Source organism: Cucurbita maxima, unplaced genomic scaffold (assembly GCF_002738345.1).
Source record: "Cucurbita maxima cultivar Rimu unplaced genomic scaffold, Cmax_1.0 Cma_Scf00019, whole genome shotgun sequence".
In the NCBI taxonomy this organism is placed as follows: domain Eukaryota; kingdom Viridiplantae; phylum Streptophyta; class Magnoliopsida; order Cucurbitales; family Cucurbitaceae; genus Cucurbita; species Cucurbita maxima.
In genome coordinates, this window is record NW_019272035.1 from 2,682,552 (window position 1) to 2,705,421 (window position 22,870).

General features: G+C 35.6%; 4 protein-coding genes across 10 annotated transcripts; 2 read left to right on the forward strand and 2 right to left on the reverse strand.

The window, feature by feature from the left end:
• The first annotated feature begins 230 nt into the window (after positions 1-230).
• On the forward strand, positions 231-3,934 carry LOC111494006 (50S ribosomal protein L21, mitochondrial-like). Of its 4 annotated transcripts, none has more exons than XM_023143983.1 (6): positions 231-451; positions 1,354-1,868; positions 1,960-2,040; positions 2,813-2,914; positions 3,318-3,392; positions 3,482-3,934. In XM_023143983.1, exons 2-6 carry the CDS (start codon positions 1,428-1,430, stop codon positions 3,593-3,595), a joined length of 813 nt encoding a protein of 270 aa, XP_022999751.1. In that variant the 5' UTR covers positions 231-451; positions 1,354-1,427; the 3' UTR covers positions 3,596-3,934. The 4 variants fall into 4 exon arrangements, with proteins under 4 accessions (XP_022999751.1, XP_022999752.1, XP_022999749.1 ...); XM_023143984.1 differs by having other exon boundaries at positions 1,381-1,868; XM_023143981.1 differs by having other exon boundaries at positions 232-504.
• Positions 3,935-6,517: 2,583 nt separating this feature from the next.
• LOC111493962 (catalase isozyme 2) lies at positions 6,518-10,875 on the forward strand. The gene is made up of 5 exons (XM_023143913.1): positions 6,518-6,631; positions 8,101-9,249; positions 9,331-9,420; positions 10,325-10,395; positions 10,489-10,875. Exons 1-5 carry the CDS (start codon positions 6,617-6,619, stop codon positions 10,640-10,642), a joined length of 1,479 nt encoding a protein of 492 aa, XP_022999681.1. The 5' UTR covers positions 6,518-6,616; the 3' UTR covers positions 10,643-10,875.
• A 1,560-nt stretch (positions 10,876-12,435) lies between these two features.
• LOC111493990 (probable serine/threonine-protein kinase PIX13) lies at positions 12,436-14,592 on the reverse strand. The gene is made up of 5 exons (XM_023143963.1): positions 14,164-14,592; positions 13,948-14,083; positions 13,729-13,865; positions 13,519-13,642; positions 12,436-13,003 (listed from the first exon to the last, which is right to left on the reverse strand). The coding sequence occupies exons 1-5, from the start codon at positions 14,476-14,478 to the stop codon at positions 12,642-12,644; spliced, it is 1,074 nt and encodes a 357-aa protein (XP_022999731.1). The 5' UTR covers positions 14,479-14,592; the 3' UTR covers positions 12,436-12,641.
• A 2,451-nt stretch (positions 14,593-17,043) lies between these two features.
• Positions 17,044-21,040, reverse strand: LOC111493982 (probable serine/threonine-protein kinase PBL21). Of its 4 annotated transcripts, none has more exons than XM_023143943.1 (8): positions 20,894-21,040; positions 20,359-20,779; positions 19,999-20,174; positions 19,735-19,924; positions 18,363-18,754; positions 17,928-18,272; positions 17,700-17,755; positions 17,044-17,532 (listed from the first exon to the last, which is right to left on the reverse strand). In XM_023143943.1, the coding sequence occupies exons 2-6, from the start codon at positions 20,459-20,461 to the stop codon at positions 17,982-17,984; spliced, it is 1,152 nt and encodes a 383-aa protein (XP_022999711.1). In that variant the 5' UTR covers positions 20,462-20,779; positions 20,894-21,040; the 3' UTR covers positions 17,044-17,532; positions 17,700-17,755; positions 17,928-17,981. The 4 variants fall into 4 exon arrangements, with proteins under 4 accessions (XP_022999711.1, XP_022999714.1, XP_022999713.1 ...); XM_023143946.1 differs by having other exon boundaries at positions 17,700-17,817; XM_023143945.1 differs by lacking the exon at positions 17,700-17,755.
• Between the last annotated feature and the right edge of the window lie 1,830 nt (positions 21,041-22,870).

The window sequence follows — 22,870 nt, forward strand, 5'->3', positions numbered from 1 at the left end:
ATTAATTAAATAATAATTATAATTTTAGAGGTTTTATGTATAATTTAATTTTAAAAATAAAAACAATAATTATTAGCCACATTAACCTAAAAAAACTAATTATATTTACGTAGCACTCAGCCGTCCTCTATTTATTTATTTATTTATTTATTTTATTTTATTTTCTTCTTAAACCATCGTAGATTATTTTTTTATTTTTTTATTTTTATTTTTCTAAAACCCTATTTCATTTCACGTTTAGGCAAACCTCCCTCCCCTCCCTCCCATTTCCAGCCACTGCACCCCGCTCCTTCACAACGCAGTCTCAACCTTCTGGCGAAGTCGCCGCCGCCTCCTCCTCCCTGTCACACTCTCTCGCCTCTCGAGCCGTCAGAGTTGCTTATCTCTGTTGTTTATTTTTTCTTCTTCTGAGAAACAGAATCGGTGGTTCAGCCCCTTACCTGCGTCGTTCGTGAGATCGCATCCTCCTCACATCTAGCGCCGCTCATTTTTTAGATCCCCAAGGTTTTGATTTTTTTTTTTGTTTTTTGATTTTATTTCGTTGATTTATGTTGTTTATTCTGTTCAAAAGAAGAATAATCTTTCTTGTTGATTTCTTTTTCAACCAATGTTAAATCAATCCAAACGAAAATGTAAAACTAAAAATGTATACATAATGGATTAGGAAAATGCAGATTGAATTACAAAAATTTATTCTTATCCAAATCAATAAATAAAAGGGAACAAAAAAGTTCAAGAAGATTACAAATCAAAAAAGAAAACACATCTGCTTGTAATTTGCTTTGGCTAGTAAAAAAAACTAGTTGGAATCGAAAAGCTGTATTGAAAATATTGTTTCAGTTAAAATAGAACAGAAAAATACCGAAAATAATGTTGGGTAGTTGGAGGCAAAATATTGTAGCATATGCCAAAATGAAAATTCGTAAGTAGGAAAGAACATCAGATAATGCAAGCGATTCTCTGAAAGTGTTTTTGGAGAGCATTTAGAGATTTTCAGGATCGGACTTGAAAGCCCCGCTCCTTAACCCCTTCAGTGGAGCTAGAACAAAAACCACAACATACAAAGGAAATTTTCTTGACGTTTCCTCCCTACACCGTTCACTTTTTTGTTTCTACAAGATTTTAAAAGGATCCACCGGACACAAGAAATGACTAGACCTTGAGTTAGCTCGAATATTGAAAACATTAGTGATGCATATGAACTGCCGTGAGAAGGGGTAAATTAATCAAAAGGGATCTCCTATAGGGTTTAATTGGAAACATGTTTTTTTTTTTCCTTTGGCCTCATACAAACATGCTAATTATATTCAGGAGTTCCAGACAGGGGTTTATGTTTATAATTTATTTCTGCAGACTGAGAAGGTTAGAATATTGCTGCAGCATGTGTAGGTGTTGTCTTTAGATCAGAGGCCATTAGGATCACCACCATGGCGAACAGACGGTGTTTACAAGTACTAACTCGTCATGCCTCGGCCATCTTTTCCACCAAGCCATATATCCACTCCCTGAAGATCTCACCTTCCTTCCTTTCCCAGAATTTTCGTACACATGTTTCTGTACCAAACTGTCTTTTTGCTAAACTTGATCCTTCTTTGTGTACCAACTGGTCACATTCCCGATATCTCTCATCTGATAGTCAGAATGGCAATGAAGATGATGATACTGAAGAAGATGATGATGAAGATGACGAGGATTATGATAGTGGTGAGGATGATGATAGTTCAGTGCCGAGTAGGGGTATGCAAAAGGAGTATACAAAGGAGGAGAAGGAGGCAGAAGCAGCTTCTATTGGATATAAAGTAGTCGGGCCAATTGATCGATCTAGTGGGGTTTTCAAGCCTTATGAACCTGTTTTTGCTGTCGTTCAGGTTCAAACTGTTGCATGTATTAATGAGTTTTATGAATTAGTAGTTGGTCTCTTATCATTTATCCACTCTTTTCTTTTGGTGGCTCTTGTAGATTGGCTCACACCAATTCAAGGTTAGCAACGGAGATAGTATTTTTACTGAGAGATTAAAATTCTGCGATGTGAATGACAAGGTTTGCAATTCCTATACCATTGTATGTTGTGGAATTTTTAGATGTAGATCATCCTTTTTTGATTCATATCCTAGCTTTTGGCCATGTTTCCACATGGTCTCCTACTTTTGATATTTGCGGTCTAATCAGATTAATAATGCTGCATCTCTAAATGGTATTATAGTGTGTTTGGAATAATGAATGCTTTTTAAACAAATTATTTTTCTTGAAGTACCTTTGGAAAAATTAATAATTTCAAGTTTGTGGTATTACTATGTTGTTTTGATTGGTACAAAGATTCGACGTAGACATTAATTTGGTGGGCTGTAAAGCAGTTTTCGGATGAATAAGTACAGGAGAGCTCCTTTGTTTGTATTAGATGAGCGCCTAAACACCAACTGTTTTACATACATAAGAAGTTGCACTTTTCTGCTCGTCATAGATGAGGCCAAAATATGCATTTTATTTAATACGAAGGATCGATTCAGGCTAACTAAACAAGGAAAATGTAAATATTTTTCGTTTGGTAGCTTTTATTCACGTTCGTATCATTGCTCACTTGTGAGATACGTCATTAGAGGACCCCTTTTTCCTTGACAAACTTGAATACTGTTCTGTACAAACTTGAATACTGTTCTGTAGTATTTCTCATGTTTGCTGTTATACCTTGCCTACTTAAGGATTTTGATCATCTGTGTAGAACTTCCGTACTGTCATTGGCTTGTTGTTCTTTTCTACATTTCATCTTGAGCAAGCTTTAATGATTATTCTTTTATGAATTTATCTTTTGCAGTTGATATTGAATAGGGTTCTTTTGCTTGGCTCAAGTAGACAAACGATTGTCGGTAGGCCTACAGTACCAAGTGCAGTTGTTCAAGCAGTTGTTGAGGAACATGTAAGATTGACAGCTAAACTACTTGCTCACATTTTCTTGCTAGTGCAATATATTATAAGAAAATTTTGTTGTGTTTTTACTGATGCTAGCCTGTGGTCTATTACACTTCATTTTCGAAGGGCTAATTTTGTTGTTGTTTGTGCACTTTAGAAAATATGCTTCTAGTCTTATCTGCATTTGGGAATCTATATATTAAATGGATTCAAAGCATAGCTCAACTAGTTAAGATATATGCATTCAGCTAAAAGATCAGAAATTTGAATCCTTATCCGCACATATTAAACTAAAAATAGGATGTCTTCTACTCCCGATGCGAATGTAAATCTTTCATTTCCTCGCTTTCTTGTTTTCAAATTTGTGTTCCAATTTGTTAGAACTGAATGATTGTTTCTCCTTTTCAAAGGCATTGGATGCAAAAGTAATCATCTTCAAGAAAAAAAGAAGGAAGAATTACCGTCGAACCAAAGGACATCGCCAGGTATATATATCCAGACTATCCAATTCGAATAAAAGAGTTTCGTTTTCAAGTTATCTGTTGACCTGTTTCTGCAATGTTTTGTATCTCAGGAATTAACGAAGTTGAGGATCATCGATATTGAAGGCATCGACAAACCAGAAATCATCGAAAAGTCTTCAAAAGTAGCTGGTAAGAATCCAAAACAAGTTTCAGTAGCTGCTTAGTAGAGAAGGCTGCATGATTCTAACTAGCTAGCTTGAATTACTTGATACCTTAAAGAGTGAGTCATATGCTCCCCAACTAGAAATGTTTTGTAGGATGGCCGGCCACCATGCTTAGATACCCATTCCATTTCTTTCTTCCTTTTCCTGCTAGTTTTCCCCTAAAATGTGATGTCTTCTATTTAAATAAATTTGAATTTGCTCATAAGAATTGCTGTCATTCATTTGAGAAGAGTTTGAAATTGCAATGACTAGGTATGTTGATCTTGATTTTCCTGTACTGAGATTTGGTATACTCATATTTGTTGGGAGATTGCTTGCTGGATCATACATTCAATGCCATATGGTTTCTTTTTTTTTTTAATTAAAATCTGCACAAGGATCTCTGAGATGAACCAAGTTGCCTATCATCAACTAGACATGTTTTTTTTTTAGTTGCCTATCATCAACTGATCGGTTGGCCAGTGTCATTAACCTCGGTTAATCGAACAATAGTTTGTTTCTAAACGCTAGTCGGCTAGCGTCGTTAACCTCTCCAAAATTGATGAATGGAAACTGATATGTTGGTCGTAGAAAATGCAAAGGATAAAATAAAAAATCTCTAAAAATTTTATTAAATAAACATGGATCTCAATTAGATCCGAACATGATGATGCACAAAGACAATTCTAGTTTTTAAATACAAAAGATTTGATAAATGTGTGCCTATGTTTGTATCACAACGAACGTACCATTGAAGTGGTAAACGCTCACTATTCGCTCACTATTCTTTCTATCGTGTTGCATAACCCAAAGACGCTCTCCCACACTATGGGAAAACCTTTTCTTGATGGTTGATGTAAAAGCTCTTGCCTTCAACAGCTGAAACAAAAAATGAAAAGAAAAGCTTAAAATCAACCGAAATTAAATATCATTAAATAGTTAGGTAAGTAATTAATTATTTGTAGGTCACATTATTCTCAATTTCTTTTGACATTCAACCAAATTCCTAAAATATCTATAGGGATGGAGTTGAGGATTTTAATTTAGCTGAAAATCAACATAAATAAAAAAAAAGAAAAAAAGAAAAAAAAGAAAGTAAAATCCCAATTTGAAATTTGATGAAACAAATATTATTTTAGAAAATTTAGAAAAGTTAAAGTTTGAGTCAGAAACTTAACTAAAATTACTAAAATAAATAATATTTAATATTAAATTAAAAATTTCAATAATACTCTTAAAAATATTTAGAAAATAGCTTTTAACCTTTTAAAAAATATGGTTAAAAATATTTTTGCATGGATTAATAATAATAATAATAATATATATATGATTTCAAAAATACCCTTTTTAAAAGTTAAAAGGGTTTCAAAAAATAGCTTATTTAAAAAATATCATTGAATTTATAAATGTTCCATTTTTAGAACTTTGAAAGTAACATTAAAAAGTTTAGAGATAATTTATGAAGTATTTATAGATGGATTTTGTGTATATATTGACTATAATTTTTAATTTTTTTTTTTTGTTATAAAGGTAGAAAATCTAAATGCTACTTTTAAAATTTCATAGATATTTTTTATTTTTTAAAATTTTTAAAAAGTTAAAAATTATTTTCTTTAAAAAAATTGATTTTAATCAGTAAGTCTAAATTAGTTTATTTATATCTACTACGTAAAAATTCAAATTAAATTAATTTTTTTAATTATAAACATTATTGTGTACTTAGTATTAATAAAAATAAAAATAATAGCTCTATATTTTATATTAATTTTTTTATTTTAATATAAAATGAAAAAGATAAGCATAAAATTCCAATTATAACGTTAATAATTGGACCGAACATTATTAATTAATCATTTATTATTTTCTTATTTTTTGTGAATATATATAGATAAGTACAGGACCAGCATGGGTAAATGGTGTGGGTCCACTAACCAATGGACACCTCACCAACTTTATGGATGTACGTGTTGTTAATTATTTTTTTTTGTCGGATATTAAAATATTATTTTTGAGATCTAACTTTTAATTTATTTATTTTAATTATGAATATATAAATAAATTAGAGAGACTTTATTTTAAAAATTAACCTATATATTTTTATCTTTATTTTAAATTTCTTAATACAAAAATTATGATTTGGACAATTTTTTTATTTTAATTTTGAAAATTAAATTTATTTTTCAATTAAAATTTTGTTTTATTGTCGTTTTTACTGTAATTTTCCAACTATTCACTCTGACGTGAGTAAATATGATTAAATTAACCACATAATTTCTAATTAATTATTAAGTTAAAGTAGGGAAAATAACATGTTGCCTTTAAAAACAAATATAAAAATCGACAAGGGGCGAAAATTCAAACACACCTTTCAAAATATATCGTAATCTAAGTACAAGGGTAAAATTGGAATTTCAACATACCCTCGAAATTACGTTGATATCATTTTAACTAAAAACCTACCGTTTTTTTTAATTATTATTTTGTTTTGTATATTTCTTAGTTGAGTATCCATTTTTAATTTTCAACAACCAATCAACGGTGTATCCGACCAAACTAACCTTGTAATTTCCTATTACTAACAAATTTTATTGGTCTTTTTTTTTTTTTTTATAATTGCTAATGATTTTAGAAATAAAAATGGAAAAATTTGGACGCTGGGCCACGTATGATAGCGAAATGACAAAGGAGCCCTTGTGTAGTGGCAATTAGAGAGATTGTTGCTTCACTTTCTATCTCAGTCAGGGACATAATGGGAAAACGACACCAAAAATATCATCCCCATTTTTCCACGCCCCTCTTCCTTCCCCAACCTCCCTATTGGCTTGCTCTGGATTACGATCAGGAAAGGGGCCCACTGTTTGGAGTCCGACTTGTCGTCTTTTCTTTTATCTCAAAACGACACCAAATGAACCGTCGGTGAAAAAAGTAAGAGAAAACTGTAGAAAATCCACCATAAAATCCCCTCATTCTCCCTCGTTTCCTTCTCCACTATCTTCCCATCACTTCTCTCTCTTACTTGTTTCTCTCTCCTCGCCGTCCGCCATGGATCCCTACAAGGTATTCTCCTTAACTATTCTCCTTTTTTCTGCAAGTAACCGGCAGATCTGGGATTCCGGCGCCGGAGTTCTGATTTTTTTCAGCCCTACGGCGGCGTATTCCCGGTTTCCAACGTCATGGAGACGGGTCGGGTCGGGTCTGACCCGATCTGATGCTTGTCGTCTTCTTTAGGCGTGTAAACGTGGTCAAGTCCGGTCAATTTATCTGGTCTGGAATATGACTTGACCCGGATCAGGAACTAGCGAAGGAAAATATATATATATATATATTTAAATTACTGGGAAATCTGTGGATTGAATTAAATCAATATATAAAATTAATTCGATTTGGTTAAGGTTATTCGTGTTATAAAATTGTTTGGACCACTTCTAAGTTTCCATCTTTATTTTAAGTATTTTTATTTTTATTTTTTTTATAAAAAGATTTCGGGAAAAGAATAGTTATATGATACTTCGACTACACTCTTGATAATTGGTTTAGATATGTTCAGTTGTGTGTTCGATGAGCTGGATCGAATTGATTACTGTGCTGTAATAGTGACTAGATCTTCTTATATTGTACTGATTTTTTTTATTTTTTTTTATATGAAATTTTTTTCTTAAATGATTTGTGTTAGAAATCGCGATTCTATACAATCGTATTATATTATCCACTTTGAACATAAGCTTTCATGTCCTTACTTTTCGTTTTCCCAAAAAACTTTATACCAATAGAGATGGCTCAACCTCTTTCAACAATCCTTCCCTCGAACAAAGTACATTATAGAGCTTCCCTTGAGGTTTATGGAGCCTTAAACAAAGTACACCTATTATTCGAAACTTGAGTCACTTTTGACTATACCTATGAGGCTCACAACTTATTTGTTCAACAATTGAAGATTCTATTAATATAACTAAGTTAAGAGCTTGACTCTCATACTAACTATCACGATCGTAAATCTTCAACCGTGTGTCGTTGTGATCTTGGCACATTCACGACTAGCTTTAAGGGGGATTAAGCCCCTTTATATTTTTTGCCAAACTTTATAGTTTCTGTCTTGTTGTTTAGCTGGTGCAGAATCCAAGCTTACTCTCCTTCAAAGTTTTAATTTTGTGTTTAATAAATCTCTTTTAAATATAAAATTTTATGTTTTGTGAAAATTTAAAATAATATAAACCATTTAACTTTTTAATTTTTTTAATTTTTAATATTTAATTTTATGATTGAAAATCCCACCTACTTTCCCATATGATTGCTTTTCTATTTATTTATTATTTGTGAGTATATCCTAAGGACAAAGGTTTTTTTTTTTTTTTTTTTTTTTTTTCCAAAAATTTTAAAACTAAATTTATTTCAAGTAGAATTTATTTATTTAGTAAGTTTATTTCAGGTATTTTTTAAATAAATAAGTAAATTTATTCACTCATTAAAATTCATTAATTTCAATAAATAATTACTAATTTTTTTTTTGTGATGATATAATTGGACAGTACCGGCCATCCAGCGCGTACAACACACCGTTCTGCACGACAAACTCCGGCGCACCAATATGGAACAACACGGCCGTGATGTCCGTCGGCGAAAGGGGCCCCATCCTTCTAGAAGACTACCAACTCATCGAAAAAATCGCCACATTCACTCGCGAAAGAATCCCGGAGCGTGTAGTTCACGCGCGAGGAGCCAGCGCCAAGGGCTTCTTCGAAGTAACCCACGACGTCTCCGACCTATCCTGCGCCGACTTCCTCCGTGCACCGGGCGTCCAAACCCCCGTCATCGTCCGCTTCTCCACCGTCATCCACGAACGTGGCAGCCCCGAAACTGTCCGCGACCCACGTGGCTTCGCCGTCAAATTCTACACGCGCGAAGGCAACTTCGACTTAGTTGGCAATAACTTCCCCGTCTTTTTCGTACGCGACGCCATGCAATTCCCTGACGTCATCCGCGCGTTTAAACCAAATCCCAAATCCCATCTCCAAGAATCTTGGAGATTCCTCGATTTCTGCTCTTACCACCCTGAAAGCCTGCTCTCCTTCGCTTGGTTCTATGATGACGTGGGCATCCCTATTAACTACCGCCACATGGAGGGCTTCGGCGTGCAAGCCTATTCCCTAATCAACAAAGCTGGTAAAGCCCGGCTCGTTAAATTCCATTGGAAACCCACTTGTGGGGTTAAGAGCATGCTCGAGGAGGAAGCCATTAGAGTCGGCGGCTCCAACCATAGCCACGCCACTCAAGATCTCTATGAGTCCATTGCCGCCGGGAACTTCCCGGAGTGGCGGCTTTACATTCAAACCATTGATTATGAAGACCAAAACAATTATGATTTTGAGCCGCTCGACACGACCATTGCTTGGCCGGAGGATATCGTGCCGTTGCGACCGGTGGGGCGGTTGGTTTTGAATAAGAATATTGATAATTTCTTTGCTGAGAATGAGATGTTGGCGTTCTCCATGTCGTTGGTGCCGGGGATTCATTACTCGGATGATAAGATGTTGCAAGCTAGGAGCTTTGCTTATGCTGATACTCAAAGGCATCGGCTTGGCCCTAATTATCTTCAGCTGCCGGTTAATGCTCCTAAGTGTCCTCACCATAATAATCATCATGAAGGGTTTATGAACTTTATGCATAGAGATGAGGAGGTTGGTTTGTGATTTCATTTTGTTTCTTGAATTGGGTTTCTTTCGACATTGTTATTTGATGGGTTTTTTTTGGTTTGTTAGGTGAATTACTTCCCTTCGAGATACGATGCTTGTCGCCATGCTGAGAAGTACCCGATGCCGCCCAATGTGTTGAGCGGAAAAAGAGAAAGGGTTAGTGTTCGTTTTTTATTAGAGATGTTTATTTAGCTAGTAAAGACCCCGTCTCTGAAATGGAACTAAGATTTTCCATTTAGAGAATAAAGAGAGATTTCTCGTCATTATCTAAACTGGGTCGAGAACTATGATTTATTTCCCATCTCGAATGGAGCTAAGAATCTCCGTTTAGAGAATAGAGAGAGATTTCTCCTCATTATCTAGATGGGGTTGGGAAGTGTGATTATATTTCCCATCTCGAGTGCAGCTAAGAATCTCTATTTGGAGAATAGAGAGATTTCTCCTCATTATCTAAACAGGGTCGGGAACTGTGATTATATTTCCCATCTCAAATGGAGCTAAGAATCTCCATTTAGAGAATAGAGATAGATTTCTCCTCATTATCTAAACAGGGTCGAGAATTGTGATTATATTTTCCATCTCGAATGGAGCTAAGAATCTCCATTTAGAGAATAGAGAGACCTTTCTCCTCATTATCTAAACAGGGTCTAGAATCTCTCACCCACCTGAAAGAGATGAGGATGGAGAAGTCCCACCTAGTCCCATACCACTATTGACAATATTTGCTAAACTCACCACACTTAAATGATGGTGAAAATTATCTGTTTATAATTATTTACTGAATCAAATAAGTTACCAAGGAAATGGAAAGAGCAATAAAAGGATAAAAGATATTTGCTTATAATAATAAAAGTCAAATACTATACCTATATGAAACTACAGACTAAACATCTTCAATCATACCAGATACGATATCGTATATATATCTTCAAAACTATTTGTTGTGTTGGTGTTATCTTCAACAACTATGTTTTGGTGTGTTGTGTTAATAATGGAGTGAGTAGAGAGACAAGAATTAGTGGTGGGGCCTTAACTTTTTGACTTTTTGACAAATTTTCAGTGTGTGATTCCAAAGGAGAATCATAACTTCAAGCAAGCTGGAGACAGATACCGATCATGGGCACCAGACAGGTACCCACCAGCCCATACAGCTATATAATTTTCTATAACTATTTAGAACCAAAAGAGATCAATTTTCATAAAGCTTATTATATGTTAATCCAGGCAAGAACGGTTCGTGAATCGGTTCGTAGAAGCGTTATCGGACTCGAAAGTGACTCATGAGGTTCGTAACATATGGATCTCATACTGGACTCAGGCAGACAGGTCTCTGGGACAAAAGATAGCGTCTCGTATGAATGCGAGACCAAACATGTAAGAAATCCGACATTATTACGCCGCGAAGCTTCGGAATGTTTAAGATTAATATGCAAGAAGATCGTGTTCAACTATGCATAGGTAAGACTAAAGCTTGGGCCCCTGCGTTCAACTTTGTTGCTGTTTCTCTGTATGGCGGCTGACAAATGGGTGTGTTTTTATGCTTTGAATTCCTCCCTTTGGTCGCCTTTGTTGCTTCCTAAGAATAAAAATGGCTTCTTTTTCTTATCTCTCTATCGTTCAAACCTGCATGCAATGATCTTTGTATTGTATTCCTTAGATTATCGTAACAACGTTCTAGTTTCCATCGTTTGTGTTTGTCTCAATCTCTCTTTAATTATGATTTTCAAGTTTCTCTGTTATAGATGTGGTATAACTCAGGAAGCAAGCTCTCGTAAATACCTGCCTCGAACGGGATGAAATAGAAAGACAGTAGGAATAAATTTTTCTCTGTGAGCGAGATGGGATGAAAATTATATTTTGGTTCGTGTGTTCCTCTCCAACCTGGTCAAAATTAACTTATTATATATTTATATTATATAAATATATTTAGTTATTTACTTAGTAAAGAAAAGTATAAATGTTGGGGGATAAGATTCAATTTCTTAAGGTCATGGTCCCCCTAGTCGTCATGGTGGTGTGTGGGTCAACCATATACATAACCCGTGGTAAAGAAAAGTATAAACATTGGGGATAAGATTTGAATCCTTAAGGTCATGGTCCACCTAAATGTCGTGGTGCGATGTGGGTCAACCATATACGTAACTCTTGATGAAGAGGCGGTTAAAAGAAGATCGATTCGAGGGGTAGGAGTACTAAAAAGAAGAAACAACCTATGAGTTTAGTACTAGCCAAGTTGTGGTATGTTGTCTTCTTCCCTTCCATTCTTACTACCATGGTAGGTACTTTCGCTAGAGAACAGAAACATTAGAATGGGTTGGACATAGCACTACATCGATGCGAGTATTTTTCTCGCTTCCACATGGAGAGGTTGTGAATATGGACTAAATTTTGCGGAAATATCAAGACCTATTTAAAGATTTTGGAAGAATTTGAAGTTGTCTTAGGAACCAAACCGACCTAAAAAGTACTCACCATAGGTAGTAAAAGCACTTTGAGAGGTCAAATTAAGACAAATTTGTAATATCTATAGAAGCGTGTTATTAAAGTTTAGAATTGAGATGAGTTGATTAGAACGATTAAAAACATGTTAAATTTAGAATTGAAACCATTAAGATGCTTGATTTTTTAAGAAAACGACGAAACGAACTCAGGATTGAATGAAATCGAAATCATGATAAAGGTACAAATGTCTAGATTATTATACTATGTTCCTTAATGATGATATGTTTGAACATAATATGTTAATATTGCTATACGAGGACGAGAGTCAGGATAATATTTCAGAATTGACTATGCTTGATTTGTGCTGTGTGGAAACTATTAAGGGTTGACCGATTAGTTTCTTTTAGTTCATCTACCCGAGCAGAGGTCTATACTATCTTTGTAAGTTGATAGAGTTAGGGTTGGGTTTTAAAAATACATTGAACTTTTATGAGAACTTTATAAAAGCATTGTAGATGTGGTCAGGGGTCTTCAATCACTCATTAACCATGATTTGTTGAATATAGACGGCCTTCGTAAATGAGAGTTGGCTAGACTGAGGGTCATACCTCTAGAATTTGAGAACAATGTCCATAAGAGTATGATGAGACCTATGAGTTGTAATCGACGTCGAGGTTGCGCCTTAAAGACCTATTAGCTTTAGTTCTATGATAATGGTGAGGATGATGATGACCAAGATACCTTAGGTACTTTTATATGGATCACATCTACAAACTTTTTTAAAAAAAAACAAAAAAAAAATATATATATATATAATACAAAAGCACTTAAATCAGCCAATAGTTGAAGCCCACGTTAGAGGGATTGAAAATCTAAATGGGCCTCCAAATGGAAATACATTGGGCTTAGTGTGGCTGGAGGAGTGAGGCCCAAAGTCAATGAGATATGGGCTTCCTAGCTTTTGATTTGGGCTTCTTATTGGGCCTGTCTGTAAAGGTACTGATTTCTTCTAGAGTCACCAAAACCTCTTCCATGGAGGGCCGATCTCTGGGGTCCATTTTCAAACATTTTAAAATCAGTTCAGATGTGCCCCAGGCTCCTCCGGGCGAGTAGTCGTCCCCAAGTCTTGGGTCCATTAGTTTCGTCATCTTCTTCTTGTTGCTCAGTGATGGCTTGGCCCACTTCACCAAGTTGTGAGACTTACTTGGTCGGTTTGGGTCCACTGCCCGCATCCCGGTCAGGAGCTCGAGGAGCACCACTCCGAACCCGAACACGTCGCTTTTAATGTACAAATGTCCTGTTCAATTGTTGTCGAGGTTGTGAAAAGATTCGAAAAATTCAAGTTGGTTCGTGAGTTGATATTTTTTTGTTGGGTCAACCTGGCCAACTTGGAAATAGGGTTACGATACAGCCAAACTCTATTATTAAGATTATTGTGAAAATTAATAATATTTTACTTGTATAAGATTTTAGTTACTTGTGGATAAGTATGCATTTTTAAAATAATTAAGAAACAGCTCAGCTCGACTGTTGATGATGAAAGTCTCATATTGGCTAATTTAGAGAATGATCATAGATTTATAATCAAAGAATACTCTCTCCATTAATATGAGACATTTTGAGAAAGCCCAAAGTAAAGGCATGAGAACTTAACTCAACAACTCAAAATATATACCCGTACATGTGTCATAATTTTAACCTACACGATAATTTCCAGGGAAATTTCTTGAAGGGTCTATTTGGAATTTACTCAAAAGTTCAGGGGTATTAAAGTCATTTTGAAAAAAAGAGGAGAGGGAAGGTAAATAATACCACTAGCAATGTACTCAGGGGCAGTGTAGCCGCAGGTGCCCACTGGATCCGTGCTGACGTGGGAGTAACCATTGGATGGGCCCAGTTTCGCCAGCCCAAAATCTGACAATTTTGGGTTGAAATCCTGAAATAACATTTTTATTTTATATTAAACATAAAAATCAAAATAATTATTAAAAAAACAAAAATAAATTAATAATTAATAGTTACCCAGTCCAGGAGAATATTAGCCGCTTTCAAGTCGCGGTAAATCACGCTCTTCTCCGACGTATGGAGGAACTTCAACCCACGCGCCGCCCCCACCGCTATTTTAATCCGCGTTTCCCATGACGGTGGCTCAACACCCTCTAAAAAAATAAAAAATAAAAAATAAATAAATAAAAAGGACTTTTATTTAGTCAAATTAGAAGGGCAAAACCGGAAACTCACTTCGAAATATATGATTCTCCAAACTACCCCTCTCCATGTACTCATAAATAAGGAGAAAGTGCTTGTCTTCCCAGCAATAGCCGATTAATTTCACGACATTTGGATGGGTAAATTTCCCCAAGAATTCCACTTCAGCCTATCAAAATTACCCACAAAATTATAATAAAAATAAAAATAAAAATAAAAATAAAAATAATGAGCTGGAAATTAATAAACCTTCCATTCACGGAGGCCCTGAGAGCTGTCGGGATTTGACTTTTTAACGGCGACAGGGATGCCAACGCCGACCTTAGACGGTGCGTAGGTGTTCCTATCGACCCAGCCTTTGAAGACCCGCCCAAATCCGCCCTCTCCGAGCAGCGTGTCCGGCCGGAAATTCTTGGTGGCCGTCTTCAACTCTGAGAGAGTGTAAACTTTAAGGTCGAGCGGCGTGGAGGAGGCGCGTGGTATGGATGTGAGGTGGCCGGGGGAGGAAGGCTTGGTCGGAGGGAGGGAGTGGGCGTCGACGGGAGTGCCGCAGAGGTTGCCCATGGAGGGAGGCTCGGAGCTTGCTTCGAGGCTTAGGGATGGAATGGGCTTGATGGAGTATATAAGAAGATGTCGACACAGTTCTGCGAAGGACACTAGAAATTACGCCCCCAACCCTTGTCTTCCAGTTTGACTTGTTCTACCACGTAAAGTGAACTCGGTCCGGTCCGGTCCGGTCCTTTAGTGTCCCACTCCCACGTGTCTTAAAATTATTTTCCATTACTTTTTAAATATATATATATATATATATTCTTTCAACTAAGTCAATGCTCACATCTATGCTTCTCCACCAGGTTTTTTTTATTTTTTTTATTTTTTTTATTTTTTTATTTTTTTATTTTTTTATTTTTTAATAAAAAATCGGCCCATTCAATGATTAACTTAACCCTAATTAATTTTTTTTTAAATCACCAAACTTTTTTGTCAATTTGTTAAACATAGTATACAATAGTATCCTGTTCGATTGGATTGGAGAAATTGATTGGTGACTCGAGTAATTTGAACAAAGTTCACAACCAATTCAACTCGACTTGAAATTTTTGAGTTAGGTTGGATTGGATTGTCGGTTTTATTTTTTTTAATTGTTTAAAAAAAAATCTTAATTATCATTGAAACTCAAATATTAAATACTCACACGTCATAATGTATTACTAATATTGGTTACAAGCATCAAATATTCTTAATTTTCATCGAGTTAAAGTAGTAGGGTAGGGTTAAAATTGGATTGTGACTCTATTTTTGGGTTAGTTGAGCTGACCCAACAAAAAAAAAAATGCAAACCCACAAATCCAACCAAAAAATTCGACCCAACCCAAATGTAAAAAAATCTAACCAAATTCAACAAAAGAAAAAAAAAATTAAATATTTAGAGTTTATGTTTTGATGTGCACACTAATATGTCGAGAGTTAAATATGAATTTACTTTTACCAATTTTCTATGTATGAATGAGAACTAAGCTTTAGAGACATATCATTAATATAATACCAAACCGTTTATAAATGATATGAATGACATCAACATTTTATTAATAGGTCGAGACATTATTGTTAAAAAAATTCATGAATATTCTTTTTATACTTTAAAATAATTATAGATATTAATGATCGAAAATTTAACCATACTTTTTAATTATTATTATTATTTTTAACTTACGAATATAAAAAAAGGACACTTATCCTTTGAAGTGAGGGATGGAGGGGTTCCATTAGATTTGGAAGATCTAAGACTAGGAATGTTTTAAAATAAATAAATAATAAAAAAGAAAATATAGATAATGTCAAGTGGGCCCCAGAACGAACCATTATCATTATCTCATAAAAAAATAAAAAGAGTAAAAATAATATAAACTAATTCAATAATTAAATAATAAAAAGACATTGCATTAGTGACTCAGCACCAAAGCAATTTATTTCTAGAATTATATTTTGGGGTCAAATTATATAATAATAAGTCTTCAATTTTAAAAGGGAACTAAAAATTAATTAATTAAAAGATTATAGCTATTAAAATATATTTTATAGGACCATAATTCAAGCTCCAAATTTACTATTAAATCATTGAATTAGACTAGTAGGGCAAAAAGAATATGCATTTTTAATAGGATAATAATAATAATAATAATAATAATAATAATAATAATAATAATAATAATAATAGGATAAAAAAGTACTATTGAAATATTTTTTAAACAAAAATAAAATAGTGCATTAGAAACTCATTTTCTTCATAAATGTGAGAAAATTTCAACACTTACCTCTCAATCAATCAATTTTCAAAGATTTGTCCTTAGGCTCGTTACCGAGATTACTCAACTTAATGACCTAACGACCCCTTGAACGGGGGTTGCTCGGTCAAGTCAACCCAACCCCTTCCCCGCCCGTCGTTGTTCAGTAGTCAATTCACTGGTTCCTCATTTACATTATTCTAACAAACCAGCACCACACACAGTCTTTCTTTCTTTCCTTCTTTTCTGTAACTTAGGTGGTGCCTTAACTTTCACACCTCAGGGGACTCTCAACTTTTGCTGTTTTCTTTCGGTACACATGTTTCTAGACTTAGAAAATGAGTACACATCTTTCTACTCATTTGATACTTTCTATCTTTCTATCTGATAGATTGTTCGATGGAATTTCTTAGGTCTTTAGGGTCGGTGTATGTGAGATCCCAAAAGAGGACAATATCTAGCAGCGATGAGCTTGGGCTCTTAAGCTGGTATAAGAGCAAGACATCGGACAGTGGGCCAATGAAGACGCTGGCCCCATAAGAATAGATTGTGAGATTCCACATCAATTGGTATAAAGGTGTATAAACCTCTCCCTAGAAGACACGTTCTAAAAACCTTGAGGAGAAGCTCGAAAAGAAAAACCCAAAAAAGACAATATTTACTAGCGGTGGACAGACAAATCCGTCCTCTAGCTATAAACAAAGAAACTTCAGACACAAGCATCATCAATCTATCCCGCTAGCTCTCTCAAAGGCAAGTCGTCTCGATAACGAAACTTTTGGAAGCTTTTCCTAATTCATACACGAAACTCGAATAATAATAATAATAATAATAATAATAATAATGTTGCAAGAGGCAAGATGCTTGTATTATTCATATCATAACTCACATTTTTCCAATATAGAAAAGAGAGGTGGTAATGTATTGCAAAGAAAAAAGAGATTCAGGGATCCTCTTACAAAACTACACATATGGTTTCCAATTACGAGTATTATTCATCTACAAATACATCCGAGCAAAGACAATGATATGTACCTTGGAATGTCCCAAGTAGCTTTCGCGGTCATCGAGCTGAACTGAGCTTATACAAACTTAAAAATACAGCAGAAAATCGATATGTACCTTTAACTGATATTCTTTCTGCGACGTAGGCGTAAAACATGTTCATTCACGACGTTCCTTCTCCTTCAAATCGAATCGAATCGAATCAAATACTTGTACGTAGCTTTGTACAGGTTATATACCTATCCTTTGAATCGGAATATATTACAATAAATATAACATATGCTTCACAATGCTTTTATCTTACACGTTTCACGACATGACTAGGCACCTGAAAGAAAGCACGTTTACAAAAAGGAAAGACTCATATCAGTCACAGAAGACGGTCGGGTTAATAACACCGAAAAAAGTGAACTTTGTCCTAATCCCTAAAAGATTACAGGGCATATCGAGGAGCTGATTATAAGAGCGTATTAACAATCTCGAAAAGATCTTCACCTCTCGAAGTTTGAATTCAAGCGGTTAACTCGTTTCTGGTTTCCCGTTCTTAAAATCTACACGAATTTTAACAATCAAGACACAATTGAGTAGAGACCCACCCCCTAAATAATTCCCTCTCTCGTCCTCTTGGATATTAACAGAGGAACAAAAAATAGAAGATCGTCGTATGCATATAAAAATAGGATTGAATGCTTTAAAAGAAACTCGATATGTCGGATTCCTTACGTGGCTTTTTCGGCAGCTTCTGTATAGCAATCTCCAAACAGAAGTTCAGGGATTTCAGGGAATCCCTGATTCTTGGGCATTGATGTCTTCATTATGTTGTGAAGGTGATAATTGTGATGAACCGAGAATCTTAACATGGCGTAGTTCTTGTAAATAACTCTGAGAAACCAAATACTCGAGAGCTACAACAATATCACTAATAAGAGGGCGAAACGACGGCTGTTCCTGAAGACACATTGCAGTAATCGCAACGGCGTGTTGCAAACAACGAAGTGGGAAGTGTCCTTCCAACAGGGGATCGACTAATTGCACGAACTTTCTGCGATCCTTAAGTAAAGGACGAGACTGCAAATTGAATGAAACCGATGTAAAAGGTGGACAGATGTGAAGAGTAATATAGAATCATTGAGCAAAAAAGTTCAGTAAATTACTAACCCAAACAACTAGGTTCTGTTCCCCTGGTTTCCTTTTAGAATCAATAACCCTGCGCCCCGTAATAAGCTCGAGCATAACCACACCAAAGCTGTAAATATCGGATTTAAGGGTTAATTTGCCGCTCATGGCATACTCTGGAGCACAATATCCATACGTTCCCATTACTCTCGTTGAAACGTGAGTATTGTCACCAACAGGTCCTAATTTAGCTAGCCCGAAATCTGAAAGCTTAGGATTGAAATCATTGTCCAATAAGATATTAGCCGACTTCAAGTCACGGTATATGACTGGGGGATTTGCTTTACAGTGGAGATACTCGAGGCCTCGGGCAGCAGCGACTGCAATCTTGATCCTTGTATTCCAACTCAGTGGCTTTTTGTCAGAATTCAAATCTGAAATAAAGAAAATTCACCATGAAGGTACCAGATTAGATAATTAATTTGATTCTTTACTTCTTTCTATAGATCTATATCAATTCAACATAATAATTTCCCCTTAGAAAAATAACAAGTTAACAATGAACAAATGAAGCATTTTCTTATCGTACATGAAATTTTGGAGTTATTAAGATACCGTAATCGCTAGGCTGATTCACCCAATTCAACGGCCAACTTGGTCCTGGACAAAGTTGGGCCAGGTCCCTCCATATTCCATGTATATGATTATAGTCTGGATATTCACATGATCATACACTATAAATTTGACAAAACAGATGATAGAGCTTGCAAAAAGGAAGATGCAACTTGGATAGGAACTAATAGCATACAATTTCTTTTATTTTTTTAGAACCAAAATAGCTCTAGGCAACCGCCCAAGCCCACTACTAGTAGATATTGTCTTCTTTGGACTTTCTCTTTCGGGCTTCCCCACAAGGTTTTTAGAATGTGTCTACTAGGGGGAAATTTCCACACTCTTGTAAAGAATACTTCGTTCTCTTCTCCAATCGATGTGGGTTCTCACAATTCATCCACCTTTGGGGTCCAGCGTCCTCGCTGGCACTCGTTCCTCCAATCGATGTAGGATCTCATAATTCACCCCCCATCGGGGCCTAGCGTCCTCGTTGGCCCACCGCCCAGTGTCCACCCTCTTCGGGGCTCGAGGTTCTCGCTGGCACACCGGCCGGTGTCTAATACTATTTGTAACAGCCCAAGCCCACCGTTAGTAAATATTGTACTCTTTAGGCTTCCTCTCAAGGTTTTTAAAACGCGTCTGCTAGGAGATATTTCTACAACCTTATAAAAAATGTTTTATTCTCTTCCCTAACCGATACGAGATCTCACACTCTTAATCGTTAAAACAAATTCATATTATTAAAATATAATTGAACACATTTAAAAGGAACAAGGCAGAGTAAAAAAAGAAAATTATTTACCAAAAAGATGACCTTCCAGGCTTCCCATAGGCATGTACTCATAGACCAAAAGCCTTTGATCTCCATCAGTACAGTAACCAATCAAGGTGACAAGATTGGCATGGTGCAACAGGCTCAACATGAGAACCTCCACAATGAACTCCTGAAAGCCTTGAAGGCCATCACGATTAAGCTGTTTAACTGCAACAATCTGCCCACAACAACAAAATGGTACATAACTCAATGAACCAAATAACAAGCTGACAAAATGCAAGGAATCCTCACCTGTCCCGACTCCAAACGTCCTTTATAGACGCGTCCAAAACCACCCTCCCCAAGCAAATTCACTTCCTTGAAACCCCTTGTAGCTGTGGCGAGTTCACGGAACGTGAAACTACGAGCAGCTACACCCCCCTTTGAACAGCTTTCACTGATGACCTGATCTTCTTTCCCCTTCGAACCTAGATTTTAATGGTTAATAGCCTTACAGTAAGATCATTACCCAAATGCACATTGTAGAAGTACAAATAAGAACAAGATTATCAACACCAACAATGTCATCAAATCATTACAACGCTATATCCTTCCCAATACAGAAAATGTTCATCATTCGATATATAAATCAGAGGGGAAATGAAGACAAACCTGAAGAATTAACAGAATTCCGGGATTCAAATCGAACAGAACTATCAATTTCCACCCTGCTTCCATCTTTAGTACGAGGATTAATACAAGAAAAGCAACCCATATCGCCGAACCCAAATCAAAAGATTAAGGAGCCACAATCGCCCTCGTCATTTCTTAATACAACAAAACAACCCTAATCATACCCATGCCGCGAAGCTGAAAGAAAAATCACAGAAACAAAAGGAGATTCATCGTCTTCTCCTCCTCCACCCCTCCAAATCGGAGAGATTAAGAGAAGAAAACCCTCACAGAATGAAAAACCGGAGCAAAACTCCCTGCCCCACCGAAAGAAGAAAAGGAAACCAGAAATCTAACGAGAAAAAGACGAACAAAAGGGTGGGGCAGAGATTATTGCACCAAAAAACGCGGCCTCGAAAATCTGCAACAGCAGAATCAGAGAAGTCAGAAAGAAAAACCGCAGAGAATTTTCGCGAACAATCGCGTTAGAAATACAAAGAAACAGAGGAATAATTGCAATGAAAAAACAACCAACCTAAAAAAGGAAGGATCAATGAGCGATTTAGCGCCACAGTTAGCGGGGAGTGGCTCGTGAATCATACACATCTTTTTTTTTTCTTCTTCTTCTTTTTGAGAGAATTAAAGAAATAGAGAAAATAGAAAGAAAAAGGATTGCGTTCGGTGGCGGTGGGCCTGTCTGTTATGCCACGCCGCCGCGTTCTGATTGCAATTTCTGTCCGCCGATCATTGTCATTTTACGTAATTACCCTTTTAAAATAGTGTTATTTACCAGATATGCCCCTCAGGAATTTCCATTTCTGGAGGCCTAGGAAATCGTAACATAAAAGTCAGCGTCGTCCTTGATTCAGTGACACGCTGTTTGACTTTTTTTCCTTTTTTATTTATTTATTTTTTTAATTCACAGAATTCAATTAATTTTTAATAATATTATTTTATTTTAAATCCAAATATAAAATTCCATCTAATATGTTTATTATTTGTTTAATTTTTAAAATATTTTTTTAACTTTAATGTTAAAATTTTATGGCTAAAATTAAATTAAAAAACTATTAATAGTGAGATTTATTTTTCTTTTAAATGCAAAAATTCTCATAATTTCACTAATTTTAGTGAAATCAATCAATAATATACAAATTAACTATTAAATAAAATCTTCAAAATTTATGCATTTTAATAAAATTCTAAAATTTTATACAATAAATTTGTTTAATTCTATATTTCTTTTAATATATAAGATAGAATCTTTTGAATATTTTAATTAATAAATGGTTAAATTAAGGGGAAGGTTAGAGGAATTGGTTTGCATTCACATTAACCTACTCCCACCCATTGTTCTTTACAAGGTATCATTTCTCCTGTAATCATACCATTCTAGATCGAGACCGACATAAAAGAAAAAATCTTAATTTTATGAAAAATGTCAATGAAAATGTTGGAAATGGGCGCTTGAGTAAACGAGGGGTAGATGAATGAAATGAGACCGCTTTGAATGAGAGTGATTTTGATGATGTGAAATTATGGTTAATAAAAAATTTCACCATGTTTGGCTTAGAATAATTTTATGTTGAGTGACTTCCGTTCATGAGGAAAGGTGGGGACGGAGAAGCCTTCTCTATTTCTATTCCTGTCACTTATTTCATTTCTTATTCCTGCAAAATTTTCTATGAAAACATACATATATACATGTGTTTATGTCAAGCGGGTGGAGATGGAACCGGGAAGGGACGAGATGAGAATAGAGAATATAATTCTCATCCTTGGCCCAATTTATCTAACCGGGAGAAATTTTCTCCCGATTCTCTCCCCTTCAGTTTAAATGGAGATTCTCTACCTTATTTGAAGCATGTTTTCTCGAGGTCAAGGCTCCACAAGTTAAATAAACATCTTTAATAGTCAATAATTGAGACATTTTATCAAAATCGTAACGGTTAAGAGTCTCCAAGCCACAAGTTCATCTTAAGTTTTAAGCATATTTAGGCAACTGAAACTGCTACATTAAACAAGAGAATTAAAGCTTTCTCTTACAAAGAGGTTTCACCACTAGAGAGTTGGTGAAGGTTGTTCCTACAACTCCTAAGCAACAGACAAATCCAACGTTCACAAGCTCGGTTGGGGAGGAGAACGAAGCATTTTTTAGAAGGGTTGTGGAAGCCTCTCTCCAACAGACACGTTTTAAAACCTTGAGGAAAAGCTCAGGAAGAAAGCCCAAGAGTACAATATTTGTTAGTGGTGGGCTTGAACCGTTACAAATAGTATTAAAATCAGGCACCGGGCAATATGCCAACAAGGAGAGGCTGAGCCCCGAAGGGGGTGGATTGGGGGGTCCCACATTAATTAGAGAAGAGAACGAGTCCAACAAGGACGCTTGGCCCTAAGGAGGGTGGATTGTGAGGTCTCACATCGGTTGGGGAGGAGAACAAGACATTCTTTATAAGGGTGTGAAAAACCTCTCCCTAACATACGCGTTTTAAAATCCTGAGGGAAAGTTCGG

Coding starts and splice junctions, on each gene's coding strand:
- LOC111494006 (XM_023143983.1), top strand. CDS start 1,428: ATGGCGAACAGACGGTGTTTACAAGTACTAACTCGTCATGCCTCGGCC. Junction 1,869..1,959: donor CTGTTTTTGCTGTCGTTCAG/GTTCAAACTGTT, acceptor TGGCTCTTGTAG/ATTGGCTCACACCAATTCAA. Junction 3,393..3,481: donor GAACCAAAGGACATCGCCAG/GTATATATATCC, acceptor TTTGTATCTCAG/GAATTAACGAAGTTGAGGAT.
- LOC111493962 (XM_023143913.1), top strand. Junction 9,250..9,330: donor TTATGCATAGAGATGAGGAG/GTTGGTTTGTGA, acceptor TTGGTTTGTTAG/GTGAATTACTTCCCTTCGAG. Junction 10,396..10,488: donor CGATCATGGGCACCAGACAG/GTACCCACCAGC, acceptor ATGTTAATCCAG/GCAAGAACGGTTCGTGAATC.
- LOC111493990 (XM_023143963.1), bottom strand. CDS start 14,478: ATGGGCAACCTCTGCGGCACTCCCGTCGACGCCCACTCCCTCCCTCCG. Junction 14,084..14,163: donor AGGGCCTCCGTGAATGGAAG/GTTTATTAATTT, acceptor TAATTTTGATAG/GCTGAAGTGGAATTCTTGGG. Junction 13,004..13,518: donor CCCTGAGTACATTGCTAGTG/GTATTATTTACC, acceptor ACAATTGAACAG/GACATTTGTACATTAAAAGC.
- LOC111493982 (XM_023143945.1), bottom strand. CDS start 20,461: ATGGGTTGCTTTTCTTGTATTAATCCTCGTACTAAAGATGGAAGCAGG. Junction 20,175..20,358: donor GAATTCTGTTAATTCTTCAG/GTTTGTCTTCAT, acceptor ATTAAAATCTAG/GTTCGAAGGGGAAAGAAGAT. Junction 18,273..18,362: donor AACAGAACCTAGTTGTTTGG/GTTAGTAATTTA, acceptor TTCAATTTGCAG/TCTCGTCCTTTACTTAAGGA.